The sequence below is a fragment of the Miscanthus floridulus genome, chromosome 7, assembly GCF_019320115.1.
Source record: "Miscanthus floridulus cultivar M001 chromosome 7, ASM1932011v1, whole genome shotgun sequence".
NCBI classification, from domain to species: domain Eukaryota; kingdom Viridiplantae; phylum Streptophyta; class Magnoliopsida; order Poales; family Poaceae; genus Miscanthus; species Miscanthus floridulus.
The window spans coordinates 130,853,354-130,867,816 of record NC_089586.1 but is presented as its reverse complement, the minus strand read 5'-3'; the positions used below and the strand labels follow the sequence as shown (position 1 = coordinate 130,867,816).

The 14,463-nt window shown below is 46.2% G+C and overlaps 1 protein-coding gene across 1 annotated transcript; it reads left to right on the top strand.

Moving 5' to 3' along the window:
* The first annotated feature begins 10,647 nt into the window (after positions 1–10,647).
* On the top strand, positions 10,648–12,700 carry LOC136467992 (protein G1-like6). The gene is made up of 2 exons (XM_066466847.1): positions 10,648–10,909; positions 11,082–12,700. The coding sequence occupies exon 2, from the start codon at positions 11,125–11,127 to the stop codon at positions 11,878–11,880; it is 756 nt and encodes a 251-aa protein (XP_066322944.1). The 5' UTR covers positions 10,648–10,909; positions 11,082–11,124; the 3' UTR covers positions 11,881–12,700.
* The last annotated feature ends 1,763 nt before the right edge of the window (positions 12,701–14,463 follow it).

Here is a 14,463-nt window from a genome sequence, read left to right as displayed (position 1 = left end):
GTTATAATCTTCATCGTTTGGGACAGGTAGTTTACCGTGTGGCGATACCTTGTGCACAATAGACCAACCCTTAAGATGCTCGGCATCTTTGCACGCGTATGACGTATAATAAACCTAGACGGCCTGTTGAGCCACAATGTAGACATCTTTTCCTGGATAGACGGAATCCTGTCGAATCTCGACTAGCCCAAGCTTAGGGGTTCGTCTCGTTACACCAGGATGAAACCAGTGGCATTTGAATATGACAGAAGTAAGAGGTTTGGAACCATAAAATGATAGTTCATAGATTTCTTCAATTCTTCCATAATAGTCGAGTCCATCAGTGCCGGGCGTAACAACTCCGCTGTTTGTGGTTTGTCGATTGGGCCGACTCTGCTCGTAGCTTGCTGTGTGAAAACGATATCCATTCACGTCATAACCGGTAAATGACTTGACCCTAATGGCACAGCCATTTGCAACCGGTCTTAACTCATCACTTATAGGCGCATCAGTTTGGGCTTTCTGTTTGAACCAACAAATGAAATCAGGGCTCCCTGGTCCCGCACCCCGTGAAAGAAGGGTATCATTTTCTTGCGGGGTAGGTTGCCTTGATCCATGCCAGGATTGACGAAGAAATTCCCTGTACCAACGAGAAACAAGGGGGTTGGACGACGAAACAAGGACATACAACGAAATGAAACAAGTTCGTTTAGAACTTACCGAATGAACGGTTGCACCTCGACAAGGTTGGTCAACACATATAGCATGATACTGCGCCACTCTTCATTTTTCAATTGCTTAGTGGTCGATGCACTTGCGCTTCTAAGTTGCCCTTGGAAAAGGCTGAGGTTCGATTCATTTTCGCCAACATTGTAACGAGGGGGTGGATTATGAACGTTAGGAAGTTTCTCAGTGTAGTATTTCTCTGTGAAGTTCGACACCTCCTCTAGAATGTATGCCTCTGCAATGGAAGCCTCAATTCTGGCTTTATTTCTACATTTTTTGCGAAGAGTCTTCAGACATCTCTCGATTGGATAGCACCAACGGTTCTGCATGGCCCCCCCCCATCCGTGCCTCATACGGGAGGTGCACAATCAAATGCTGCATCGACAAGAAGCATGCGGGTGGAAAGATCTTCTCTAACTTACAGAGCAACACGGGTGCCGCTTTTTCCAAGTCATCAATGACGGTCCGAGAGAGCTCCTTGGCACAAAGCTGGCGGAATAAGTAGCTCAACTCTGCCAGCACTTGCCAGACATGCTCCGGGACATAGCCTCGAACCATCGCCGGAAGAAGCCGCTCAATCCATATGTGGTAGTCATGACTCTTCATCCCGTTGACTCGCAGAGTGCTTAAGTTAACTCCCCTCTTTAGATTCGCTGCATACCCATCAGGGAACATTAGCTTCTTGATCCATTCAAGTACTTCCCTCCTTTGGTCCTTTTTCAAGACGAAATCAACCTTAGGCCTTCTCCAGGTCTTGCCATGACTAGGAGGTTGCATCTCTTGATTTGGTCTATCGCACAATGTTGCCAGGTCTACTCTAGCCTTTGGGTTGTCCTTAGACTTTTCAGTGTCCATGAGTGTTGCCCAAAGTGCCTCGGCGACATTCTTTTCAGTGTGCATTACATCAATGTTATGTGGTAGAAGAAGGTCATCGAAATAGGGGAGCCTCGTCATGCCCGAGATATGAGTCCACATATGCTGCTCACCATATCCCACAAAATCACCTTCTTCATTGGGCACGAGAGCACCTATCTGAGCATGAACCTCGGCACCATTCATCATCCGCGGTGCAGGGTTTGTCACTTTGACGCTTTTCGTAAAGTTCTTGATGTCTTGTCTGAATGGATGGTCAAGAGGTAGGAATTGACGATGTCTATCAAACGACGAATACTTGCCACCCTTCTGCAACCAAATAAACCTCACACCTTCCTTGCATATTGGGCATGGGAACTTCCCGTGAACACACCAGGCGCAGAATATCCCATACGCTAGGAAGTCATGCAGGGAGTAGTGGTACCAAACGTGCATTTTGAAGGTTGTCTTTGTAGCTCGATCGTATGTCCATACCCCTTCGTCCCAAGCACGGACCAATTCATCAAACACGGGCTCCATGAACACACCCATATTACTCCCTGGGTGTCCAGGAATTATCAACGACAAGAATATGTTATGTCGTTGAAAGGAGACACCGGGGGGGAGATTAAGGGGGATAACAAAGACGGGCCAACATGTGTATGGGGCAGCCATCATTCCATAAGGATTGAACCCATCTGTTGCCAACGCGACACGTACATTACGAGCCTCATCTGCTTTGTCACGATGTTTGTCATTAAAGCGGATCCAAGCTTCACCATCGGATGGATGTACCATCTTGTCAGGATTGTACCGTTTGCCATTTTTGTGCCATGTCATCTGTTTCGTGGATTCCTCAGTCATGTATAGCCGTTGGATCCTCGGTAGGAACGGAAGGTACCGTAGGATTTTCATGGGGATCGTAAGTTGCCTCTTCTGGCCATCATCAGAGTCTACCTCCAGGTACCTGGAGGATTTACACTTTGGACAGAACTTTGCATGCTCGTGTTCTTTCCTAAATAGGAGGCACCCTTTCGGACAAGCATGTATCTGCTCATACGGTATCTTAAGTGCTCGAAGGAGTTTCTGTGACTCGTACATGCTCTTCGGCAGAATGTGGCCCTCCGGAAGCAAGGTGCCAATCACGGCCAACATCTTATCGAAGCCAGGTCGACTTAAGTTTAACTCGGACTTCAACCCCATTAAGCGTCCAATGGTATCCAGTTGAGACACCGTTGACCGATCGTGAAGGGGTTTCTGTGCCGAGTCCATCATATCGTAGAACGCCTGTGCGGCTGCTTCCATCTCCTCCTTCTCACGTCCCTCATCGAACTGTCCTTGGTGAAAGTCATCTAACATGTCTGCTACCCTGGCATCAGCATCAAAAGCCTCCACCCGTGGTCTCACCACCTCCTCTCTCATACGACGGGCTTCACCATGGTGGACCCACCGGGTGTAGTCCGGCGTAAATCCATTCTTCACAAGATGTTTACCCATTTCCACCTTGTTTACCCTTCTCCTGTTTCCACATTTGCTGTAGGGACACAAAACTAGGCAATGTCCTTTAGCAGCGTTGCCAAATGCACTGTTCAAGAAAGCATCGGTCTTGTTCATCCATTCCGTGGTGTAATCACTCTGACTTCTCCAGCCCATGTACATCCACTGACGGTCATCCATCCTCTAACATATGTATCGGCGAGTAATGTAACCATTAATTGCATCTACATGGTGTTCCTACTGTCTAATAGGTGAGGATAGGTCCTAATCCCACCCACAGATGTGTAGATGAGGTTAGTTTCCATGCTCTACTCCTATCCGAGACAGAATTTCGGCAGCACCTCCCCGCTGTTCTCTAGATACACGTCCTGCCAAAGAAGAGTGTGTATCCAGAGAACAACAGGGAGGTGATGCCGAAACTCTGTCTCGGACTAGAGCAGAACATGGAAACTAACCCATCTACGCATCCGCGGGCTGTCCAAAAAGCATGGACAATCCGAAATAGATACGGTCATAAATATGCAAAGATCTGCATACCTCCAACCATATCTCTTTCGAACGGGAGACGCCTAACTGGGTTACGCGATCTACGACAATGATACGAAAAGAGGGGTTATACCTAGGGTGGCGACGGAGTCAGGCTAGCGGGGCCGTGGCGGGTCGGTGCAGTGGCGAGACGACGCGGTGCAGGCAGACCGACACGGTGGCGAGAACTCCGACTCAACTTTGACGGGCTCTTCTCTACAAAAATGTAACAAAATACTGTTATTTACAAAAAAATTCGGCAGAACCTCCCCTGCACGGTGAGGTTTCCAAAACCTGCAAAAAACAACGGCACGATGGCCGACAAGCACATATGGCTCAACAGAAGCCATGTAGTTTGGATATCAATCCATGCAGAAGAATATATCCAAGTAGTACCACTACTTGTACTACTACTTTCACTATTGCTACTACTACTACCATTGGTTCTTCTACTACTACCCACTATTGCTACAACTACTACCATGAGTGTACTACTACTACTACCACTAATTCTACTACTAATACTACCACTAGTTGTATAATACTACCAACTAGTACAACTAATAATACTACAACTACCACTACCTCGGACAATAATAAGTGAGAGGCATACTGACGGGCGACGGGGGCGGGGGGGAGGGGGGAGGGCGGACGGATCGGGGGATCCGGAGGGGTACGGGGACGGGGTCGAGCACGGATGGCGTCAGGGGGGGGGGTCGCGGGGCGGCGGCCGGGGGGGCACAGGTCCTGCGGGTCAGGGCGGCGCCGGGGGGAAGGCCGCCGGGGTGACGGAGGCTGGGCGAGGGCTGGCGCTGGGGAGGAATCGGGGCGGCGGCGCTAGGCGAGAGTGGGGCGAAGGAGTGGGCGAAGGCGCGGGGGACAGGCCGGCCGGGGCAGGCGCGGGGAAGGGCGATGAGGGGAAGGCAAGCGGCGCGGGCGGCCGGGCGCGCGGGCGCGCGGGCAGCGCGGCGGCGGGGCGGCGCGGGCGCAGGGTCGCTCGGGCAGCACGGCGGCCGGGCGGCGCGGTCGGCCGTTGGCGGCGCGGGCGAGCGGGGCGGGCAGGCGTGGGCGGGCAGGCGTGGCGCGGGATGGCTGACAGTGACTGCCCGGCCGGTCAAAAAAACCGCTAAGTCCGCGGCTTTGCCGAGTGCCGGATCAGGGAGGCACTCGGCAAAGATTTTGTTTTTTTGTTTTAATTTCTTTGCCGAGTGCCCCAGATCTGGCACTCGCAAAGATTTAATTTTTTTTAATTCTTTGCCGAGCGTCTCAGATCTGGCGCTCGGCAAAGAAATTTGTTTTATTTTTAAAAGACTTTGCCGAGTGCCCCCTGGACGGCACTCGGCAAAGATTTAATTTTTTTTTATTATTTCTTTGCCGAGTGCATCCACCCCTAGTTTTGTCGGTTATTTTTGGTCTGTACACCAGTCAGAGAAATATTTTTTTGCCTATTGGAGTTTCCAGCAGTGTCAGTTAGACAATTTCTTATCTTATCCGGTTATGATAGACTTTAATTATCAATTACTCTATGTGCTTTCGTATATAAATTTGAAGTCTATATACTTTCTATACACATATTTGTAACGGGCAGACTTGAGCAGTTTTTTAGAAATCATAATTGTTACTAGGGATGAAAACGGATCGGATACGGACGGATATCACCGATATTACATTTGTTTTTATATTTCTGTCCGGATTCGCATACGGATAGTGTCAACTATGTCGGATAGGATACGATTGGATATCGACATCATAAATATGCGATTTGAGTATTCGGATACAGATACGGTATCAGATGTTGGATATCCGGACTCGGATACGGACATATCTCAACCCCTCTAAACGGATTCGGTTTCGAATACGGTCGGAAAATATCCGTACCTCCCTAATTGTTACTATGGTTATTGTTGTTAATGACGACTAGAGTCTATCCAATTGTTCATTGCTAGATTTTTATTTTGTTAAAAAATGGTCAAGTGTGTGTTCTGTACATGATTATTGTGGGGAGGCTAAAAGAACTTTCCAATATTGTCACATATATTAGGATTTGTATGTACATGTGATTTGAATTAACTGGTGAGTTGTTGTACGAATTCGAATGAACAGATCTGTGCGGGAAAGAGAAGTACGCTAGGGGTTGGGCTGGTGTAGAGATCGAGAGGGAAAGTACTGGTCTACTGTACACGACGCTGTGCCATTCCGAAAAAGCAGTATTATTTAGCGCGGTCTTGTTAAGATTAGGGTTAAGAATCAGTATTTGGCACTATATTACTTTCGTTTGTATTTGATAATTATTATCCAATTATGGCCTAACTAGACTCAAAAGATTCGTCTCGTAATTTACAATCAAACTGTATAATTAGTTATTTTTTATCTACATTTAATACTCCATACATGTGTCTAAAAATTTAATATGATGAAGAAAGTGAAAAAACTTGCAATCTAAACAAGGCCCACATGGAACTCATTAACTTTCACTTGTCACTGTCCTCCGTCCTCCCTCCTCCCTCCTCTTCCAACTCTCGTTCTTCGGCTCTGACTGTGCATAAGATAGTGACCTTTAAACTAACATTTTTTTATTTAATTACTGTAGTACCAATCTCTGCAACATTCTAGCTTAAACCACCAGCGTAGTACTACCTCGATCTGTCCAGAAGTAGAGCAAGGTGCATTATCTGTTAAAATGCCTAAAGTTTAATCAAATGTATAGATAAAAATATTAAAGTTTATGATGCTAAATAAATATATTATGAAAACATGTTTATGATGAATCTAATAGTACCTTATTTAGTACGATAAATATTAGTAAATTTTTTATATAAATTCAGTCAAACTTGATATACTTTAACATGGTACTATTCTAGAATTGTGTCGTGTTTGGAACGGATGGAGTATTATTGAGCATGTTGCATGCACCTGCTAGGTGTTCTCAGCATTATTTTATATTATTCATTCACATTTGCTTTGATTATTCTTCAGGCAAATATGCTTTACCTAAAAATTAAAGCAAAGAGGGAAGTTAGGTACTACTTGCTTGCTTCCGTTTAGTTCGTCAGATCGATATGCAACTAGCTAGATTGTTGTTTCATTTTGTCTAAATTTGCTATTCCAATCCTGATTCGTATATATATAGTGACGTATAGATAATTCGAACGACATCATCTTATCTCAAATAATATGTATTCCTAAGTCGAATATAAATAATAATAGATATACAACCTGTTCGGGAGGCCGTATCGTATCGTGGATTATTTACTGCTGGCTGGTTTGGTGTGAGAGAAAAACACTGTTCCCGCACTACTACAGATATGAGATTTAGTCCCGGTTGGGAACCAGCTTTACTCCCGGTTTCCCAACCGGGACTAGCAATCCGGGGCTAAAGGTGTTGTTCTTTAGTCCCGGTTTGTCACAATCGGGACTAAAGATCCTCCCAGCTTTAAAAAAAAATAATGCCTCACACCGCTGCGCCCTGTGAGATTCGAACCCAAGACCTCATGCACTGCCTCGCGTAGCTTACCACCCCACCTACACAACACATCTAACAATGGATGTGATGCTTTCCTTTTGAACTAATCCATCCGGGGACCTTACCAACCGGGACTAAAGGGTCCTTTAGTCCGGGTTGGTATTACCAACCGGGACTAAAGGGTCTACCTTTAGTCTGGGTTGGTATTACCAACCGAGACTAAAGGTTGGAGGACTTTTAGTCCCGGTTTAGGCGTTGGGCAGGGACCTTTAGTCTCGGTTGGAGATACCAACCGGGACTAAAGGCCTTCTAGTCCCGGGGACAAAAAATGCCGAGGCTAATGTCAAATTGGGACATCGTTCTAAAGTCTGTTCTCTAGTAGTGCCGGCTGGAAATTTACGATCGTTTACGAGCAAGCGAACAGACTGATATACGGTATTGCAGAAACAACATTTTAAAGAAAAATCTAATTATTTGCGTGAGGGGATTCAGGTGGGGCATGGACGAATCTTGACTGGCCTATATGTTTACAACAAAACTACAAGTATGGATATCAGACACCATACGTGTACATACCAGGGATGCACAAATATAATATATGTGAATGCACCATGTACCATATTTCATGTCGTCTACAGTAGTAACGTACATAAGCAACCTGTTCCCTTTATGCATTTTTAATTCCTATCAGTGCCCGTGCAACACTGATATGGAAGAACCATCCCATCACCACTGCCACGATAGAATTTAAAAGTAGCAAAAAATCGACAAGAAAATCAAAAGAAAGAAGAGGCCATCACTCCAGATTATCCTGCTGCATGCAGTCATGTCATGCAGCTGCAGATTGGAGGCATGGAGGGAATTGCACATGTACCCTCTGGAAACAAATGACCACCTCGGCCTCGCATAGATCTTGTCTTTCCCCCTTTTCAAGTAAAACGGCCTTGAACACTGTTGATGACTAAGCGATCTTATGTAGAGGCTGCGGGGACCTCAAAAACGAAATAAAGTGTGGACACCAATTTTTTTGTATTTGAATGGTGCAACGAACTTCACATGGGATATAAATTAATGAATACTAATATTTTCATTTGAATTGGAATTTGAAGTAAAGACCTCTCTAACTTTGATTCTGAAAATTCTAAATCATGGATGATAACCATCTTACCATTACTCATTAGAGATTCTTTTGGAGCCTCCATGTTAATCCCCCCGATATGTGCTAGGAAAAAACAAGTATATATCCTATAGAAATCTCATAAAAATCAAAAAACATCTCGCCATCAGTCACTCTAACATCATTCAAAATAATAGCCATTAAATTTATTCTAATTTCTAAAAGAATACTCACCTCACTACTGGAAACTGGGTGTTTGCCGAGTGCTAAAATATTTGCCGAGTGAATTCTATCGGGCACTCGGTAAAGAAGCTATTTGCCGAGTGCTATCACAAAAACACTCGGCAAAATAATTTCACTCGGCAAAAGAGGCAAAAAAACACTCAGCAAAGTTTGGCACTCGGCAAACAAGAAAGAAAACACTCGGCAAAAGATAGGCACTCGGCAGAGATAAGTTTGCCAAGTGCAGACACTCAGCAAATATAAGTTTGCCGAGTGTCGTGATCTGACACTCGACAAACTTAGCTTTGCCGAGCATCCTACATTCGACACTCGGCACCTTATAAACTCGAGCAGCCGCCGCCCCCTCCCTCCCACTCTCCCTTGCGCCGCCCCTCCCTCTCTCCCTCTCTACCCCGGCGCTGCCCCTCCCTCTCTCCCCTCCCTCCCTGACCACGGCACCCCTCCCTCCCCTCCCTCCTGGATTCGGCCGGCGGCGGCACCCCTCCCTTCCCTCCTTCCTAGATACGGCACGGCGCCCCTCCCTTCCCTCCCCCCGGATACGGCACGGCGCCCCTCCCTCCCCTCCCTCCCGGATCCAGCGGCCGTGGGCAAGGAGGAGCTCGGATCCGACGGCGCGGGCGCGGGCCGAGGCGATATGGGCGGCGCGGGTGCGGCGGCGCTCCTCCTCCGGCCTCAGCTACCTGCGGTGGTGTTACTCCTCGACGTCTGCATCAACTTCGGCGGCGGGGGAGACCATATCCGGCGTCACGGGCGTCAACTCCGGCGTCACGGCGGTGGGGGAGGCCGGATCCGGCGTCACGGCGGCGGGTGAGGCCGGATCCGGAGTCGGGCGATCGGATCCAACGGCGGGCGGTCGGATCCTGGCTGTCCGACGAGGATGCTGTCACCAGAGAGCAGCTGCGGCGGGCGTGGTGGCGGCGGCGGCGGCGTGGTCGTGGCGGCGGTGTGTGGCGTGGTCGTGGCGGTGGGCGTGGTGGTGGCAGCGGCATGGTGGTGGCGTCCTGGTGGCGGCGACGGCGGGGCGAGCCGCGGGCGGGCGGCGGTGGGTTTTTTTATATTTTTTGAAATATTTTTTGCCGAGTGTCGGGTTTAGCACTCGACAACGTCTTTGCCGAGTGCTCGACAAAAAACACTCAGCAAAGATAGCTTTGCCGAGTCTGTGTTTGCTGAGTGTCATTTACCGAGTGCAACACTCGGCAAAGTCTTTGTCGAGTGTTTTTTTTGCCTTCGCCGTGTGTCGCGGGCACACGGCAAACCTGTGCATTCCGGTAGTGCCTATGCCATTGTGAAAATTAATAGCCTAGTGGTTCCAAATCTATATTAAATCATTCACCTTTCCATTATGAAAAATAACATAAATAACCTGCGTTGTTAAAATAATTTAAAACTAACATGTAATCAATATGTATCTTAATTAATTAATAACCTCTTTCATAATTATAAAAAATGCACCAAAGTACTCATATATGTAGGTCTCTAACTTATCTACTTTTGCCATTATTAGTTCAAAACAAACTAACTCAAGATATAGACATACATAATATGTATCACTGTGCTGGTTGTTTTTTTCTAACAAATCACTATGCTGGTTGTTATACACGTATGCAGGAAGCAACGAGCATATCGATTTCATATCGAAGACATAACCCAATCTAGAGTTGCAACTAAACATATATCAAACAAACATGAGTGTGCGATATAAAAGCGAAATTAAAGTCTGTTATAATTGGATAAAGATAAGAAATACAATTATCTATATGGGCTAGTATTATGTTAGAACATGAGCAAATTATGTGTGAGAGAGAGCGCAAACCTAAGCAATTTTAAGTAGCAGTGGTGCCTCACATTTGTTCATGAATTTATAACACCTATATATCTTAAAATTACTAGCCCATGTAGGAGTAAGAGTTGATGTGGTAGTTATTCAATATAGTAATTAATAAAATACCTTTTTTTTAAAAAAATACTAACTATTGTGGTAGGAAAAATCCGAAGAAATAACAAAATAGAGGAAAAGCCAATGCCTTTTGTTTTTATTTGCTTCAATGCCACCTGTCTCTCACTCACTCACTCTTATTCTCTGTCTAGCTATCTATACCCTACTAGACCTATTATCACCCCCCCCCCCCCCCCCCCCTCTCAAATCTCAATCACTGCCTGCCTGCCTAACCAAAAGGCTCAAAACCTATCCCCTCCATCCCATCCCCCATCCCCACCCTCCCTTCCAGCATCCGCTGCCACCATCAACTGTTCATCCACCTCGCCAGAGCTTCATCATGCTGACTCCCAAGGATGACCTGACCACCTGAGCTGCTGAGCGTCAGAGAGCATAGCATAGCATTTCTTGGTGTCGCTGGATGGATGGGGATGACTGGATCACTCACCAGGAGGCGGATCAGAAAGAGTACTAGCTAACCACTGCCAAGATCCCGCCGCGCCCCACGCATGCTTCTGTGAGCGAGCTTACACGCCGCAGAGAATACTAGATCACGGCGCTGCACATTCCGGTACGCATCGATCTCACTTCCTCTCCTCCTCTTCCTCCTCTCTTCACCTGGACCTGGCCTTTTCAGATCAGGCTTTGTTTCGATCTGTACTAGATCGAAGCTCGCGTCAGAGCAAGAAATGATGCTTCTTCTTTCTTGTGTTGCATTGCTAATGAGTGAGAGTGACATACAGGCATACAGCAGCGCGAGCAGCAGGAACCAAGCTAAGGATCGAGATGGATCACCACCATCACCACCACCACCACCACCATCATCACATGATCCCGGGCCAAGAGCCGTCGGCGGCGCACGGCGCAGCCCCGGACAGCTTCTTCCTCGGCCCCGCCGCGGCCGTCATCTTCTCCGGAGGCGCCGGGGCGTCGGGGGCCGGCTCGTCGTCGTCGGGCGCTGCGGCCCTCGGATCCTCCGTGGGGGGAGGAGGTGGGCCGTCGCCGTCCAGCTCGTCGCCGTCGCTGAGCCGGTACGAGTCCCAGAAGCGCCGGGACTGGAACACGTTCGGGCAGTACCTGCGCAACCACCGGCCGCCGCTGTCACTGTCGCGGTGCAGCGGCGCGCACGTGCTGGAGTTCCTCAAGTACATGGATCAGTTCGGCAAGACCAAGGTGCACACGCCGGTGTGCCCCTTCTACGGGCACCCCAACCCGCCCGCGCCGTGCCCGTGCCCGCTGCGCCAGGCGTGGGGCTCCCTCGACGCGCTCATCGGCCGCCTCCGCGCTGCCTACGAGGAGAACGGCGGCACGCCCGAGATGAACCCCTTCGGCGCGCGCGCCGTGCGGCTCTACCTGCGCGAGGTGCGCGAGACGCAGGCGCGGGCCAGGGGGATCAGCTACGAGAAGAAGAAGCGGAAGAAGCCGTCGGCGGCTTCGGCCGCGGCCGCGGGGCCGTCGTCCGAGGGAAGCCCGCCACCGGGGCCGTCTGGCGGCGGAGGAGGACCCGATACGTCGGCGTCGCCGCAGTTCATCATGCCGTGAGCTTTTTGTTCCTAGCTAGCTAGCTAAGTGATCCATCGCCATTCGCCATCTATATCCCTTCCCTTGATCGTCCATCTGATGAGCTAGCCAGCACACAGCAGCTCGAGCTGGAGTTCCTTCTTGGAACGCCGGTGCTGCTGGTAGTAGAGCAAACAAGTCTAGGCCATTGTTCTTCGCCTTCTTCGATCTACCTTCTTCAGTGGGTTGCATTTTGCAAAAGATTTCTCCACTCCCTCTTTTCTTTTCTCTGTTCCATTCACTTGAATCATCACTGCGTGCGTGCGTGAGTGCTGGTTTATATTAATCGTCGTCGCTGTTCTATTTAGCTTTCATCAATCCATTGGCAGCAAGCAGTTTATGTTAGTTTTGCTTATTGGTTTGTTATTATGCTCCTCCCGAGGGATATGATGCAAACTTGCAAAAACAGTTTGAGATTCCCTACCAGTGCAAGCTAGCTAGTAGCAGCAGCTGCTGTGTGCTTATGCATGTCATGGCATGGTGTGGGAGAAGTTTAGTTTGCAGCTAGCAACAAACAGTGGCAAAAGCTGTAGCTGTAATGCTGTATAGCTAGCTAGTAGCATCTTTCAGAATTTGTTCTTGTATGCAACTTGCAAGCAACTATATAGTTTGGTTCTGTTGCAGAAGCCAGCAGCCAAACTAGCTTGCTGTGCTATTCATTATATTGGCAGAACAGAAATATATAATGCTTCATCACACTATATCTATTCATGGACTGCTGGTGTGTGTTTCAATTTCCTTTCTTAGGAGCTACCTGATTTGAAGCATATATAGTTTCTAAAGCCAGGAAAAACATATATATGTTTACTTTTGTGTCTCAAGGTCGATCTCTGGAAACTCGATTTATGTGTCAATTATATATTCCAGGAGAATCAATACCTTGTAACTTCAATAATACTATATTTCTTCAGTTCAGCCAGCAGTTGCATGTTTAGTTTCCTTTGTGCTTGGCATTGTTATTATTTGCTTTGCATGGGCATTGTCCATTGTGGTGGTATTGCTATGAACCATAGCACATAGATGATGCATGCTGCCTACTATTATTTTCACCCCTGAAAACTACGATGGCCAAAAGGGTTGATCCTGGCCACCAGAAGAAACGAACATGGCAAGCAAAAGAAGCAAGGAATAATGGGGGAGTCTTTCGAAAAAAGAAAAGGTAGAAGACACGCAGGAACTGAAAACGTATAGTTTTTGGTTCAGTTGGGTGCAGTGTGTGTACAATCGGGCAGCACCTGTTTTAGCCCATGCTTTCATGCTTCTGGCTATGCCTTTCCTTATTCATGTTAAAATTACTGGATCTGGCTACATTTGCCTTCACTTCTTGTCTCTTTCTCTGCTGGGAGTATTATAGTCGTATATACATACATAGAACACAGACAGTCTTGGCAACAATCTTTTATCCAGATTTAATCATGCATGCATTTCATCAATCAATAACCAAGTTGGGGGAAAACTACATATACAGTATGTTATATGTGTATGTGTGTGTGATTAAAATTTCTTGGGAATAATGTAGGAGTAATCGCTAAACTTCACTTGGGCATCTTAAAGGTCTCCAAACCTGAATTTGATTGGTGCCTTAGATTTGTACTTTATGTAGGGTCTGATGCAAATATGAGGTAAGAAAATTTCAAGCTTATAAGGCCCCTGCATTTGTATATTTTCATATTGCAGTTCTTGTGATTTTGTATTTAAAAGTACAGCTACGACTTTAGACAGGAGTTATAATTACTTTCTGTATGATTTTTAAATAATATTTGAGCAAATAAAAGTTTGGGTGTTGGAGACATAAAGAACACACCTAAACTATATTATTATATATCTACAACCAAGTCAAATAAAGCTTCAGCAAAAAAATGCTTGAATGACGTATAGACTGTCCAAATTAGTTTACTATATTGCTTTTTATTGCGAAAAGTTTATAGCCTCGCCCTAAATTGATAATCATATTTTAATAAAAATGTTATACAAAATAGGTTTTTTGCCCTTAATTTCATTTACAATGTAGTGTCATTTACTAAAGAATCAATATACACTTTGAATACAAATCTATATTGATGCAAGGTTTATGTCCTAATAAACTTATATATACTTTGAATAACTGTTGGTCAAAGTTTGTAGAATTTGAATTTTCCTTGTACAAAATTCATTTAGCATTCTAGATATTTTACTTGTATATTTTTTTGACATTTCCATGTATAAAGTATATATGCGTATGTTTTAAGAGTCTATTCTTGTTACATGTCACACCATTGATTCAGCACCATCTATATACACATATTCTTTCTTTTTGCGAAAAGCAACATATATATTTTATTGTTGTTTCACATCATCTACTCTCCTCACATATCATGATATGGTATTGATTCCAGGAGCACAAGTAAATTCCTATTAAGATAGTTGTTGATTGATCATATCTTGAACCTTTCTTAGAATCCATCGGTTTCTTAGATTTTGTCTGTCCCTTTTTATCATGCATAGTAGAGTAAAGGTTTTGATATGTGGATAGGGAATAGACAAAACTGATCCTCTATATTGTTCCCTCCTCTGCTTTATTTGATA